Source organism: Apodemus sylvaticus, chromosome 21, assembly GCF_947179515.1.
Source record: "Apodemus sylvaticus chromosome 21, mApoSyl1.1, whole genome shotgun sequence".
Classification (NCBI taxonomy): Eukaryota; Metazoa; Chordata; class Mammalia; order Rodentia; family Muridae; genus Apodemus; species Apodemus sylvaticus.
Genome location: NC_067492.1, coordinates 34,466,108 through 34,481,130, shown reverse-complemented (window position 1 = coordinate 34,481,130; position 15,023 = coordinate 34,466,108). Strand labels below are relative to the sequence as shown.

Here is a 15,023-nt window from a genome sequence, read left to right as displayed (position 1 = left end):
AGAGGAAGTTGCCCTTCCTTAAGATGGCTACCTTGGGTTAGCTCCCCCTCCAGATAAGCCCAGGGATGAATAAGTGGAAGCCAAACAGAGCCTCATTAAAGGAGCTTATTGAAATTGAGCCTCTCTGTGGTGGGTACTGCGGTTGTTTCTGCTGAGCTGTCTTGTCTCTCGGGGTCCATCATTTCCGGTGTCCAGTGGATAATACTGTACTGAGACATAATTTTTGGGTAGGGTGGAATCTATTTGTGATTTAATGAAGCGGGTTAATCATTGAAAAGCCCAGGGACCAAAGGAGATTAACAGTAATAACCCTATGAAGGGTCCTAGAATAGAAGGTAGTAGGGTGGAAAGCCATGGGGACGTGGAGAACCAATTTTTATACCAAGACTCCTGCTGTTCTCGTTCTCTTTTGCGTTTCTCTAAACTCTCTTTTCCTCTCCTCAGACTGTCATCTACCAGTCCTGTCTTGTCCACATAAACACAGCATTCTTCCCTTAAGGCTGCGCAAAGTCCTCCCTATTGTAGGAAGAGCAGGTCAAGTCCTTTCATATTTTGTAATACTACTTCTGATAAGGAGGCAACAGAATCTTTTAAATTGGCTAAACCATCTCTGAGTTCGGCCAGGTCCTTATCAATGGCAGCACTAAGTAAATAATATTGTTGTCGATTCTGTTGCGAGGTAACAAGGGAGGCAATGCCTGTGGATGTCTTAAAGAAAATAAATGGCAGGCCACATTCTGTCTGGTCTACACTTGAAATCTGTAAAATTTAAATATATGGCCTTTTGACACCCTGAAGGGGGGTAATCAGCAGTAGCCAATATCTCCCCTTTGATCTGTTTATAATTTGTTTAATCTTCAGCTAAATAAAATTGCCATGCAAAGAGGGATGTTGAGCCCATAGTTATCTGTGGTATCAGCATTAGTAAGAAGCATCCAAAGGTGTTGAGGGCTGTGGCCATTTTCAATGATTATAATCAGCATCACTCTTTGTCTCAGCATTAGCATACTCTGGCAGCTAGCATGTTCCTTTGGCATCCTGCAGAAGAAACACAAGCATGCCCTCCTCTCTACACTCAGAGAGATACCTAGCATTAAAATTTTAAATTTTTTTGAGGTATATAGAGATGTGATTCTCCCCTCTTTTATTATAAAAATATTGTTGTAAAGTTCTATGGGCTTGTTCTATAATATCTTGTCTTTGCAAATTATGAGGAATCTCAGTAATATGACTAATATCAAATTGTTAATAAGACATCTCAATGACTGACTATAATAATCAGTTATAATATTTGTTTTAATCTGATTTAGAACATTTAGTATTAAAAAATAACATATGTAATGACTAATTTTATTTTATATTTTGTTTCTTATGTTAAAACAGTTATAACTAGAAAGCTTGAAAAGCTGTCAATAGTCGTACATTTATTTTTTGATTAATTTTTTGAATTGTATTTGTATAAATAATTGTGAAAGTAAAGAATTAGTAGCATTAAAAAGAAACAATTTCAAGCAATTGTAAGCCATGAGCTATATATGTATATTATTAATATATAAATCAAAAGTTTGATTTTTGACATTTTGAAAAGAACAGCTACAGCACCCAACTCAATTATCTGTGCTGAAGCAAGGAGACACTCAAAAGAATAAACATGTGATCTAATTATATGAGCTTTACTCCCATAGTAGATGCATTTTCATAGGATGCATGTATAAATCTATAACAATATAAAAACATTTATTGAGGCAAATTTTTAACAATTTCTCTTTTAGATAACAATTATTAATTTTGTCAAAAAGGCTTGTCATGTAATAGATTAACAATTAATAATAATTTGATTGCTGTTTAAAATAAGGAACAAACATTCCATCATGCTCTTAAAACATTTCTTTTAAAAATATTTTTATGATTTTATTTTGTAACACTTTATTACTACATCAGATCTTTATTGGAGGATGTCAAAACCTTATTTGGAGAGATTTTATATTAATGTTCTCTTTGTTAAGGAATGGAAGTGAGCATATATCATAAACTGTTGACGAATACTTACGGTAGCTTTCTCTAAGTTATGTCTCTCAGTATTTATTTTGCATCTATCTTGAGAACATCAGAGGCTTAAATGGCAAACTTAAAGCAGTGTCTTAGCCAAAAAATTTACCTTAACACCTTTTGAAAATCATTTTCTTAAAAAATTTAAAAGCCCATTGTTAAGAGCAAGCCATTTCTTGAGGAATAACTTTCTAATGAAAATCTTTTATTGGTTTTTTAAAGTTAGCTTATGCTCCTTTAAAGTTAGAAGTAAATGCTTTTATAATTATCAATATCCACAAAGCAAAAAACATCTTTTAAAATCTATAATAGTTTTGTATGTAGTAGGCAGGCCAAATTTTAATGCCTTCATAATTTTTACATAGCTTTATTACCTTTTACAGATCTAAGTTTGAACTTTATTTTGGACCACATCTGTATGAATCTATTAAAAATGTTCTTTTGGCCAGAATCTCTCTAAGTGAGGCCTGCAAGACAAAACTGCATCTCTCAAGCCTCTGCAGCTTTGAGCAGCTTTGAGGCAGCTCTGAGCTTTGTATAACTCAAATGTAAACCTCCTGATCTGAGTTTGTTATCTCTAAGGCCAGACCTACACCCACCGGTCCTGCAAGGAGTAGCCTGTAACCAGACCCCATTGTATGGAGGTCAAATTACAAAAGGGACCTGTAATATCAAAGTATAACTACAACTTTTTGAAAGCAAAACCCAGTTTTAAACAATCTTTTCTCCTTAAAATTAATGGCAAACACATTATTTTCATATTGCAAAGTTTGTCCATTATCTTGTGTTTGAATGTATGACAGTGTAACTTATTGAAGAGACATTATTTTAAATCTTATTTTTTATAAGTCCAATCTCCAGGCCAAGATTCACACAAAACACCATGCCAATTTAGAAGCATCTTAGAGGCCTGTATTTCCTGTGTTGCATCATGCCACATGTAGCTAGTTAAGATGGCTCTGACACTGAATCACCAATTTTAAACTAACCTTTTCTTAATAACCCTATACCTTTTAAATCATAACCAATTAATTTATAACTCTATAGTCAAGATATGTAAAACCTTATACCATTAAGACCAATTAAAAATAAAAATGAAGCGATCATACAAATCTCATAAATAAATTTAAACCAAATATATATATATATATATATATATATATATATATATATATATATATATATACACACACACATATTTCTAGCTGTAACTTCAGGGGAATAAAGAACTTTGAACCCAATCATCATCATGATAGAAATTTTTCTAGGAGAATTAACCATTTCCACTTGTCTGGCTGCTGGCTCTTTAAGAAGCAGCTTTTTCTCCAGCTGTGTTTGACTCCTACCTTGAAATGTGAGGCACCTCAAGTTAGCCTCCTCTGTGTAAACTGCAATTGGCAGGACTGCCAGCAAGATAACACCTTTTTACCATTTTTTTTACATAAAACATAAAAACAACCAATCATTCAGCCAAACAAAACAATGGACAACACAAATTGACACACATGAACAAGTTTTGGTGCACCAAAGACAAACAACAGACAGCAAGGGAACGTGATGTCACAAAGAGATCCAAACATCTTAACCCGAACTAAGGAGATCTCCAGTAGGTTTCAGAGAGAAACCAAAACCATCTCCCGTTTTCCTGTACTCACCAGGAGAGTTTTGAAATAGCTTCCAACCATTTTTTTTTTTTGATACTGTGTCCTACACATAGGAAAACTGCTTTTCTGAAACCTGCTTTTTCTCTTGTTTAAGATTTAACAAGGGGGAAGAGGGATGCCTAAGTGAACACACACACCTGTGGAGAGAGGTGGGAGGGGAGGAGAGCCCAGGAATTTCTCTGCAGTCCAGGTCTTACATGCTGCCCGTGAGCGGTTTTTGCTTTTGTTCTCTCTCAGCAGCCTCTGACTTCCAAAGAAAAATTTCTCCCTCAGAGAAAGCTCAGCTTGGGCCAGCTGGATAAATACCTCAGGTGTCAGCCACCCCTCAGCAGAAGATTCTAAGTGCCAAAGTGAAGGGAACAGTCCACCCATAGGCTGTGACTGCGGACTTTAATTCTTCTAAAATGTTAAAATCAAGGGGCTTGTTTTGGCTCTGGATTTTTCTAGGCATTTGTCTTTGAAATAAATCTTGAAGTTAGAGTGACCATTTGTTCCTCATAGCTCCTTTCAGAGGGCTACTTGCTCTCTGCAGCTTTTCTCCTCCATGTTGGCTTTCTCCCTGGGGGTCTTTTAACTTAATGGCATATCAGCAGTGGATGGTCCCTTTCGGAGAGGAGAATAAAGAGAAGCCGAGGGAACAGCTGAGGAAGGTTTTGGAGAATTCTTTTTTAGGGGAAAGAGAGGTCATTGAAGCTGCCCGAGACAAAGGGTGGAGGCAATATTCAGCGACCAACAAAAGCTGTTGTAGTCAGGGTCCTCGTTCGCACTCCGAATGAGCCCCCAGTAACTAAAGAATGTATCAGACACTGGTTTACCGGTTTTCAGAATCTTATTAATTTCCTTACCACCCTTATCTCAAGTTAGTGGGTGAATATCAGGTCCACTTAAAATTAACCAATGACATTTATCATCGACAAAATAAAAGAACTTGATTAAATCCTTTTTTCTTAACTCTTAGTCCTCTCTCCCTGAATTAATTCTTGATTCCTCCTACGAAACAAGCCTCTTTAGCCTCGTTTAATAATTGTTTCCCTATGACAATCGGAAGACAATGTTTGGCCACTTACCTGCCCCTCCAGCAACACACGAGCGATGCAGTCTGCGGGGTCCTCCTTTTTCCAGGGTTTCCGGTAGTTGACGTACTTTGGGTCCCTGTTCAGGCGCCACTATGACCCGTCCAGCAGGTCTAGTTATTGAGGGTTCCGAACTGGTGCTACCTGAGGGTCAAAGGTGGGGGAGAGAAAGGAGACCAGGCAAAAGGGGGTTCAATTGTTGAGGTCTCATTTAATTTTCAGGGGTACACAGGTTTTAAGCTTTCAGAGGACGAGCTCACCTCGAGGCAAGAACAAAGGAGAGAGGGACATTCTTGGCAGTTTCAGCAGGAAGAGATAAGGGCTGTCTGGTGGAGACATCTGATGTTTGCAGAGTCTGGAGCATCCCATGGTTATCTCAGAACTTCCCTTCAACTGGCAGTTCATGGGGAGACGCTCTTCTTTGTTTTATTTAGGACCTTTGCCCTGCCAGCCCTCTGGGCTGTTAGAGAGGGTCCAGTATGGCTTCACACAATTATAGATGTTTGTGAGCTACCGTGTTGGTGCTGGAATTTGAACTCATGACCTTAGAAAGAGCAGTCAACACTCTTTCTGATGACTATTGAGTTATCTCTCTAGCACCTGCATGAACTCTTAAGTTTCCAGAGGACAGTCATTTAAAAGAACAGTACCTTTTATTTAAAACTTGATTTGTATTTGCATAAATAATTGTAAAATTTATGAATTATCAGTATCTAAAAAGGAGCAATTTCAAGCAATTGTAAGCCATGATATATATATATATATATATATATATATATATATATATATATATATATAGGCTATCAGTATACAAATTAAAAGCTTGATTTTTACCATTTTAAAAATAGTGGCTACAGCATCCAATTCAAATATCTGTGCTGAAGCAGGGGGAAACTCAAAAGAATAAACATGTGATCCAATTACATGTGCTTCTCTCCCATAGAAGAGCTGTTTATAAGTACAGTAGATGCATTCTTTATGGGATGCATGCATAAATCTATAGGAAAATACAAAGGCATGCATAGAAATAAATTTTAACAATTATCTTTTGGATAATAGTTATCAATTTTGGGTACAAGGATTGCCATGCAATAGGCCAAATATCAACACTCTGCAATGACTAATTTTATTGCCATTTTAAATAAGGAACAAATGTTTCATCAGGTTCTTAATACATTCTTTTTAAAATGTTTTTATGAGCCGGGCGGTGATGGTGCATGCCTGTAATCCCAGCACATTGGGAGGCTGAGGCAGGCAGACTTCTGAGTTTGAGGCCAGCCTGGTCTACAGAGTGAGTTCCAGGGCAGCCCGGGCTACACAGAGAAACCCTGTCTTGAAAAAAACCAAAATCCAAAAAACCAAAAAAAAAGAAAAAAAAAAGCTTTTGATTTTATCTTATAATATTTTATTAACATATCAATAGCTTTATGTTAAACCTTTATTTGGAGATGATAAAGGGTGAGTCTACATTAATGCTCTCTTTACCAAGGAATTGTTGTGAACACATAACATAAACAACTGATCACAGTAGCCTTCTCTACTATCTGTAAAGTTATTTGTCTTTCACTAGTTAATTTGCATCCACCTTGAGAACAGAGGTTTAAGTCCTCCTGTGGTAAGCTTAAAAATTTTTAAAGCCCATTGTTAAGAACAAAGGCTTGTAATAAATTTCTGTGAATAATATATCCTGAAAGATTTAAAATCCTAGCTTTTTGTATTGAAGTAGAGACAAAACATTTTTTTCTCACATAAGGTAAGGCTATCAGCCATTCTTTGAGGAAAAACTTTCTAATGAAATTGCTCTATTGGTTCTTTAAAATTAGCTCATTAGAAGCAAATGCTTTTTACAATTATCAGGATGCAAAGCAAAAAACAACCTCTTAAATCCATAATAATTTTGTATGGAGTAGGTGAAGGGAGTTGGGACTTTTCAGAATCTATAGTTGAGGCAGTAAGCAGACTTAGAGCCTTGAAGCAAGGTTGTGGTTGAGTCATTCCAGAAACAGACCAGCCATAAAAGATAAGGGGCATCCTGGGCAATCTCCTATAGGTCATATACCATCTGGACTGGAGTCTCCTGTCTCCTGTCCCTTGTATGCAGTTTACTAATGTCAAAGTGACCTTCCTGCTAACAAAAATAAACTACCCTCCTACATTGCTGATGGCCGGATCTGCACGTATGTGAAAAAACAAACAAACAAAGAAACAAACAAACAAAAAAAACCCACCTTGCCTGCCAGAATCCCCCGCCAATGTTTGAATCAGCAAATCATGTGTAACTGTGCCAACCCCCCCCCACAACCTCCCTAACCAACCCCCCTGACTTCTCCTATATGAACCCCTAACCTTTGAGCCTCAGGGTCGACTCCTCTGTCTCCTGTGTGAGATACGTATCGGCCCAGAGCTCTGATAATAAACTACCCCATGCGTTTGCATCAAGTCGGTCTCTCTTGTTTCCTTGGGTGTACGCTATCCTGAGAATGGAGTGGGGGTCTCCCCAAAAGGAGGTCATATGTAGGCAGGCCAGATTTCAATGCCTTCATAAGTTCTACGTAGCCTTATTAACTTTTCATAGATCTTAAGTTTGAACTATGTTTTGAACCACACCTGGATAGATCTGTCAAGAATGTTGTTTTGGCCTGAAACTCCCTAGGTAGGGCTTGCAAGTCAAAAGCAGTACCTCACAAGCTTCCAAGGAGGCAGCTCTGAGCTTTGCATTGACTCGAATGTAAATATTTTCTAATCTACGCCTATTGTCCAAGGCCAGGCCCAACACTTGTTTGTCCTGCAGGGCAGCAGCCTACAACCAGACCCCATTGTATGAGGGTCAAATAACAAAAGGAACCTGTAATTTGAGGGTTCCTGGAAAAATTTTACTAGCTGTTTTTAGTAGTCTTATCTACAAATATTTGAAACAGTTCAAAAGGAGCCTGTTTGCTATCAAACAAATTCCCACTGATATCTCCTTTTTAATCTTGGGGGGGGGTGTTAAATTTTGCTTCTACCACTGTATCCAGTAAACTTGTGAAAAAGTAGCAACAGGCCTATACTGGCCACAGCTGTTTTTAACTTTTATCACTCTTGAAATTACCTTAATAACAAAATGTGGGTGAGTTAAGAATTGTGAACCTTCAGCCTGGCGGTGGTGGCACACGCCTGTAATCCCAGCACTCTAGGAGGTAGACACACTGGCGGATTTCTGAGTTTGAGGCCAGCCTGGTCTAGAGTGAGTTCCAGGACAGCTAGGGCTATACAGAGAAACCCTGTCTTGAAAAAACCAAATGAAAAAAAAAAAAAAAAAAGAAAAAAGAATTGTGAACCTTCAATCAGACTGCAAACTGCAGTCAATTGTACACTGGCAGTTGTTAACTGTAATTTTTAACTTTCTCTTGCAATATTAGAGCATAACTACAACTTTGGAAAGCAAAACACATTTTTAAACAATCTATTTTCTTTAAAATTAGTGGCAAATGCATTACCTTCACACTACAAAGTTTGTCTGCCGCTTCTTATGTTTGAATGCATGACAGTGCAACTTATTAAAGAGACATTGTTTTAAATCTTATCCCTTAAAAGTCTAATTTCACTGGGCGGTGGTGGTGCACGCCTATAATCCCAGCACTCTGGGAGGCAGAGGCAGAGGCAGGCGTATTTCTGAGTTCGAGGCCAGCCTGGTCTACAGTGTGAGTTCTAGGACATCCAGGGCTACACAGAGAAACTCTGTCTCAAAAAAACCAAATCCAAAAAACAAAACAAAAACAAAAGCCTAATTTCTAGGATATGAATTACATAAAATATTTTGCCAGTTTAGAAGGATCTTCAGAGGCCTGTTTTTCCTGGGTTGGGTCATACCACGTGTTGTTTCAGATGATTCCAATCCTGAGTTACCAGTTTTAAATTAACTTTTTGTTACCAATGTAATAATTTTTAATCATGCCCAATAACTTATAAGCCAATACTCTATAGTCAAGACATGCGAACATACTTATACCTTTAAGACCAATCAGAAACAAAAATGAAGCAATTACACAAATCTTATAAATTTAAACCAAACATTGTTTTTTCTTTTTTTAGCTGTAATTTCAAGAGAAAAAGTACTATGGACACAACAATCACCTTTGAAGAGATTTTTCTAGGAGAAATGACCATCATCCTACTTGCCCTAGAATTTGAGAAGCTGTTGGCCCTTTTCAAAGCAGCTATTTCTCCAGCTGTGCTTGACTCTGAGCTGAAGGTGGGGCAGCTTAAATGAGCCTCCTCTGTGTAAACTGAGACTGGATTAAGAGATGGACCACCAGCAGATACTAAAAGTTTTACCATTTTTTTCTCTTTTCTTTTTCTTTTTTGGGGCTGAAATAAAAAGACAGGCGGGCAGAAAAATAACAAGCCAAGACAAGTTTTCTGATCAAGGCTCAAAGTTTAATGGGGGGTCTCCAAATATATAGGCAGGGGGAAAACCCTTCTCCCAAAGGCTGGAAACTCCTCAGCAGAATCATCGTGCCTCTCAGGAAACTGCAGGTCCTTGAAGAACAATGGGCTCTAGCTCCACCCTGGGTGGGAAGTCTGAAATTCCCTTTGATGCCTGACAAGTGCATCCACTGCTGCATATGCAGCTGGAGCCACGTGTACTCTTTGATTGATGGTTTAGTTCTTGGGAGCTCTGGGGGCGCGGGGGTGTCTGGTTGGTTGATATTGTTGTTCTTCCTATGGAGTTGCAAACGCCTTCAGCTCCTTCAGCCCTTTCTGTAACTAATGGAGGTGTTTCTTCAGCTGAGGCTCCCTCCTTCACAGTATGTCCCACTGGCATAAAGATAGGCAGCACAGACAATTCAATTAGCCTTTAACCTTCACTGTACAAAAGGGTTATCCCATATTTCCCTTCAAGTGCTTTGACCATATTTGCCTTCTCATAGTCTCCTCTTCTCCTTCTCCTCCTTCTCATTCTCCTTCCCCTTCTTCTTCTTTAAAAAGATTTATTTATTATTATTTGTAATTACATGGTAGCTGTCTAAAGGTGCCCCAGAAGAGGGTGTCAGATGTCATGACAGATGGTTGTGAGCCACCATGTGTTTTCTGGGATTTGAACTCAGGACTTTTGGGAGAGCAGTCAGTGTTTTTAACAGCTGAGCCATCTCTTCAGCCCTGATACTCCTCTTTTTTCTCCCTCCTCCACTAAATATTTTTTTAAAAAAATATTATTTTAGAGAATTTCACACATGAATACAATGAAATATGATCATATTTATCTGGCATTTCCCCATTTCTATCTTCCTCTTATATCACTGCTTCTTTTTCTCTCCCTCGATCCCTAATGCTGTCCATCAGCTTCTGCTGGCACCTCTCTTAAAACACTGTTGTGGTTTGTTTATGCTTGGCCCAGGGAGTGGCACTCTTACAGGGTGTGACCCTGTTGGACTAGATGTGCCATTGTGGGTGTGGGCTTTAAGACCCTCACCCTAGCTGCCCTGAAGCCAGTATTCTGGTAGCAGCCTTCAGATGAAGATGTATACCCTTCAGCTCCTCCTGCACCAGGCCTGCCTGGATGCTGCCATGTTCCTCAGCATCCTTGCTTAGACTTTTCTCCCTTCCCAGGCCTGAGGCAACCAGAGGTCTAGTCTTAAACCTAAATACCTGGCAAGTAGCAATCCCATGGTAGAGAGCAACAGACATTTAAATCCAAGGCCCCAAAGGCCACAAGACCTGGTTAGCCTATGTTAAGCTTTGTAACTATCTAATGTAAGTCTGTTGGAAGACCCACGGTCAAAAAGAGACCGGGATTGCTGCAAACTGCAAGAGGTTTATTGTTCCAACACACATTGGGGTCTCTTAGCACGTAGGCAAGAGGAGACCCTGAGCTACAAAACACACACTTTTTATATACATTTTGGCGGGAAGTTTAGGCAGTCGATTGAGTTGGGCCACCTCAATTGGGTATTTTGAGTGACATTTAAAATCATTGGTTAACTCATATGGGGTGACTGCCTTGGTTATTTGGCCTGCCCATCTTGCCAGTTTTCCTGGAATTGTTTTCTGTTAAGTCATTTCCTTATCTGGCCTCACCCCAGGCAGTCATGTCTGGGATAGAAAATCCCTATCCGGAAGTTAGTCACCATTTTGGGTCAGCTGGGTTGAGGTGGGCCGGCTTTTTGTTTCTGACATAGGTCTTACGGCCTTTTCTTTCTGACATGGATCTCACACTAGTAGCTTCACAAAACTGGCTGCTAAATACATCGAAACTTCTCATCTAAATTCTATAAATTCAGGCATTTCCTTTGCTCCATGAATTGCTGTTGAACCTATCCCAGAGTCCTACAGTAGATCACAATTGACCAAAAGGATGTTTTCACATGAATTCTCTTACAGGACATTTCTATTCACACTGGAAACACCATTATTTAAAACACTACTGCTAGCCAGGTGGTGGTGGCACACGCCTGTAATCCCAGTACTCTGGGAGGCAGAGGCAGGCAGATTTCTGAGTTCGAGGCCAGCCTGGTCTACAGAGTGAGTTCCAGGACAGCCAGGGCTACACAGAGAAACCCTGTCTCGAACACCGCCCCCCTCCCCCAAGAAAAAAAAAACAAAACAAAAAACACCCACTACTGCTTATATTTTTTGCTTTTCCAAAAGCTTAAAAATGAGTGAGTTAGGTATATTAAATTTTTCATTTAAAGATGTACAAGTAATACTGGGTGATGGTGGCGCTTGCCTTTTAAGTCATCACTCTGGAGGCTGGGACAGGGTTCCAGGACAACCAGGGTTACACCTGGAAACCCTTTTGTTGAAAAACCTGAAACGGAATCCGAAACCAAAAACGGAACTCAAAACCAAAACCAAAATTGAAACCAAAACCAAAACCAAAACCGAAACTACAACGGAACTCAAAACTGAAACCAAATCCAAAAAAGTTCCTTCAAAAACTTACCGAGGCCTCGACGTGTGTTTTCCACTCTTCTTTGATCCCTCATGTTCTCTGCCTGCCTGGCAAGCCTGTCTGCTTTCAAGGCTTCTGCCAGTCTCTGCCTGGCTTTCTTTACCTTCCAGGTCTGTCTCAGGATGTCTGCATTAGTTACTTGAATGCTGTAAGATGGTGACAGATGAAGGGGCAGTGGCATTGTTACCCCTTGACTGGAGAAAGAAGGTGACAACTGAAGAGCCACTTGCTCAGTCTTTTCCAAGCATGGGGGTTGGACAGAGGTGGCTTCTCCAGGAGTGAGCAGATCCTCAATACCACTGTGGCTGTTGGCTTCATCCTGCATTCCCAGTGCAATTCTTTCTATGGGGATTGTAAACTTCATTGGACATGATAGGCCTCCTTTACTGTCTCCAACTTGATGGCTCTGCAATCTCTTCAATGCACAGAGCTGGGTGGGTTTCTTCAGCTGAGCTTCCTCTCTCCTGTACCTGGTTTTATTCTCAGGGTGTGAAGTTATTATGGTCACAGGTTTTTGAAAGATGCAACTAGTCATCCTCCGAGAAAGTATGGACGTAAGACTATCTTTGTGTTTGGACTTTGTCTTCTTTGGGGCAACCCGGATCTGTCTTCTCTTTTGTAATTTGTTGGGTATCATACTTCTTGTGTGTCTTCCTATCACGGGCTGGCTTGAAACTGAGTTTCCTGAAGGCCTCTCCATGAGTGTAGAGTTTGTACTAAAGGACCGCAGAGATGCAGACAAGTCTTGAGTTGCTGGAACCGGCAATGTCTTTCTCACCTAATCCTCCCCAGATCTCAGGGTCACAGGATTGTAGAATCACAGGATCACGGAGACAGGCGGACTCTGAGGAATTCTGACACAACCAGGATCACAGGAAGAACAGGCTACAGTCTTTATATATCCAGGGCAGGTAGCAAGTCTGTAGTCCAACTCCCAACAATGGTCAGTAGCAGCTATGAATGGAAGTCCAAGGATCTAGCAGTTGCTCAGTCCCGCAAGGCAAGCAGAGGAAGAAGTGAGAGTGAATCTTCTTTCTTCCAATGTCCTTATATAGGTCTCCAGCAAAAGGTGTGGCCCAGATTAAAGGTGCGTGCCACAGATTAAAGGTGTGTGTCACCAGGCCTGGATCTGGGACTTGCTTTGTCCCAGATGACCTTGAACTTAGAGATCTCTCTGTCTTAATCTTCTGAGATTCATAGCCACTATGCCTCAAGATCTCCATGCCAAGATCCAGGTCAGAAACTTGTTATTTCCCAGCCCTTCAGATTAGGTACCAGATTAGGACCATATGTGAGCCTTTCAATTCTGGATTACAGTTTATTCCAGATATCATCAAGTTGACAACCAGGAATAGCCATTACAATCTACCCCTTGTCATCTTGACACTAATAATATCTCATGTCCATATGAAACAATAACAAGGTCATGAATATTCCTAACAAGTTATAACTATTGCTGGTACAATTGCAAACACATCTGTAAATTTACTATGGGGCTATGTCCCTTGGAAACATTCTTTTAGTGTCTCAACTTAAATAGCAATTGATGTTAAAGGAATTGGAAGAAAGACAAATGTATTCTTTTTTTTTAAAAAAGATTTATTTATTTATTTTTATTTATAGGTAAGTACACTGCAGCTATCTTGAGACACACATAGAAGAGTGCATCGGACCCCATTATAGATGGTTGTGAGCCACCATGTGGTTGCTGGGAATTGAACTCAGAACGTCTGGCAGAGCAGTCCGTGCTCTTAACCGCTGAGCCATCTCTCCAGCCCCGACAAATGTATTCTTAACAAAGTAACACAGAAGCATTCATATTACTTTATAATCCTCATTTCTGCAACTAGTTACATGTCCTTAGCTGGAATTTATAACTACCTTCCTTTCCTACCCTTTCTGTATTTCCTTCACTTTAGGCAAACAACTTAGTAGGTCTTGGCTCTTTTCCTGTAGAATTGACCCATACCTTCATTCTTGAAGGGTCTGTGCCCTTTGCCATCCTGCTTGGATCAGGGTGTTGTAGTTTCCCATGGACTTTAATCACAGGACTTGGTAGTACTAAGAGATGCCCTAAGGGATCTCCTGTACTCCAGACATAATCCTGCTCACCTCCATTGTGGAGAGACAGTCAAATTTCTCATGGTAATCTGGATCCTGACATTGTTATTCCTCTCTAATCTGTTGGTTTAAGGTTTTAGAAGCCCAAAATAATCAGGGGAAAGTCTAGGCTTCCGGTTCAATGCAATGTTTGTTGTGGCTCCTTTTTCTGTAATAATTCCAGCCTGTGTCAAGTTGACACACAAAACCAGCCAGTACAATTGGCCCCTTGTCTACTTGACAGACAAACACATCACTATTAAGCCTCAACCGTTACTTTCTTATTCATCAGTGTACTGGCTGACTTTGTGTGTCAACTTGACACAGGCTGGAGTTACTACAGAAAAAGGAGCTTCAGTTGGGCAAGTGCCTTCATGAGATCCAGCTGTGGGACATTTTCTCGATTAGTGATCAAGGCAGGAGGCCCTGGGCTGGTGTTCTTGGGGTCTATAAGAGAGCAGGCTGAGTAAGCGAGAGGAAGCAAAACATTAAGAAACATCCCTCTATGGCCTCTGCATCAACTCCTGCTTCCTGACCTGCTTGAGTTCCAGTCCTGACTTCCTTTAGTGATGAAATGCAGTGTGGAAGTGTAAGCTCAATAAACCCCTTTCCTTCACAACTTGCTTCTTGGTCATGATGTTTGTACAGGAATAGAAAACCTGAATAATACAATCCTCAAGATCTAAATAACGTTAAAAGTCCCACAGTCTTTACATATTAAAAGTTCAATCCCTTTAAAATATCCAATACTTTTTTTTTTAAATTCAAAGCCTTTTAGAAATTCAAAGTCTCTTAATTGTGGGTTCCACTAAAATACTTCTTACTTCAAGAGGGAAAAATATCAGGCACAGTCACAATCAAAAGCAAAGTCACTCCAACTGTCCAATGTCTGGGATCCACTCACGATCTTCTGGGCTCCTCCAAGGGCTTGGGTCACTTCTCCAGCTCTGCCCTTTGTAGCACACACCTTGTCTTCTAGGCTCCAGCTTCCTGTACTCCACTTCTGCTGCTGCTCTTGGTGGTCATCTTATGGCACTGGCATCTCCAAAACACTGCTATCTTCTGCTGTAACTAGGCTTCACCAATAGCTTCTCACAGGCTCTCTTCATGGTGTCAAGCCTCAACTTCTATGCATGACCCCTTCAGTCCTGGGCTTTCAACTGCAAGTGAAGCTGTATCTTCACCAACAGCCTTCCATGGCCT

At 40.1% G+C, this 15,023-nt stretch overlaps 1 protein-coding gene across 1 annotated transcript; it reads right to left on the bottom strand.

Annotated features, from left to right (window-relative positions):
• Positions 1 to 95: 95 nt before the first annotated feature.
• LOC127672128 (methyl-CpG-binding domain protein 3-like 2B) lies at positions 96 to 12,420 on the bottom strand. Its single transcript, XM_052167338.1, has 4 exons — positions 11,712 to 12,420; positions 11,476 to 11,576; positions 4,781 to 4,879; positions 96 to 239 (listed from the first exon to the last, which is right to left on the bottom strand). Exons 1-4 carry the CDS (start codon positions 12,418 to 12,420, stop codon positions 96 to 98), a joined length of 1,053 nt encoding a protein of 350 aa, XP_052023298.1.
• Between the last annotated feature and the right edge of the window lie 2,603 nt (positions 12,421 to 15,023).

Excerpts from the sequence above, each read along its gene's own strand:
- LOC127672128 (XM_052167338.1), bottom strand. The coding sequence starts at position 12,420 with ATGGAGAGGCCTTCAGGAAACTCAGTTTCAAGCCAGCCCGTGATAGGA. Across the intron at positions 11,577-11,711 it reads AAACACACGTCGAGGCCTCG|GTTTTTCAACAAAAGGGTTT; the intron begins GTAAGTTTTTGA and ends ATTCCGTTTCAG. Across the intron at positions 4,880-11,475 it reads GCAAGCGCCACCATCACCCA|TGGCGCCTGAACAGGGACCC; the intron begins GTATTACTTGTA and ends GACGGGTCATAG.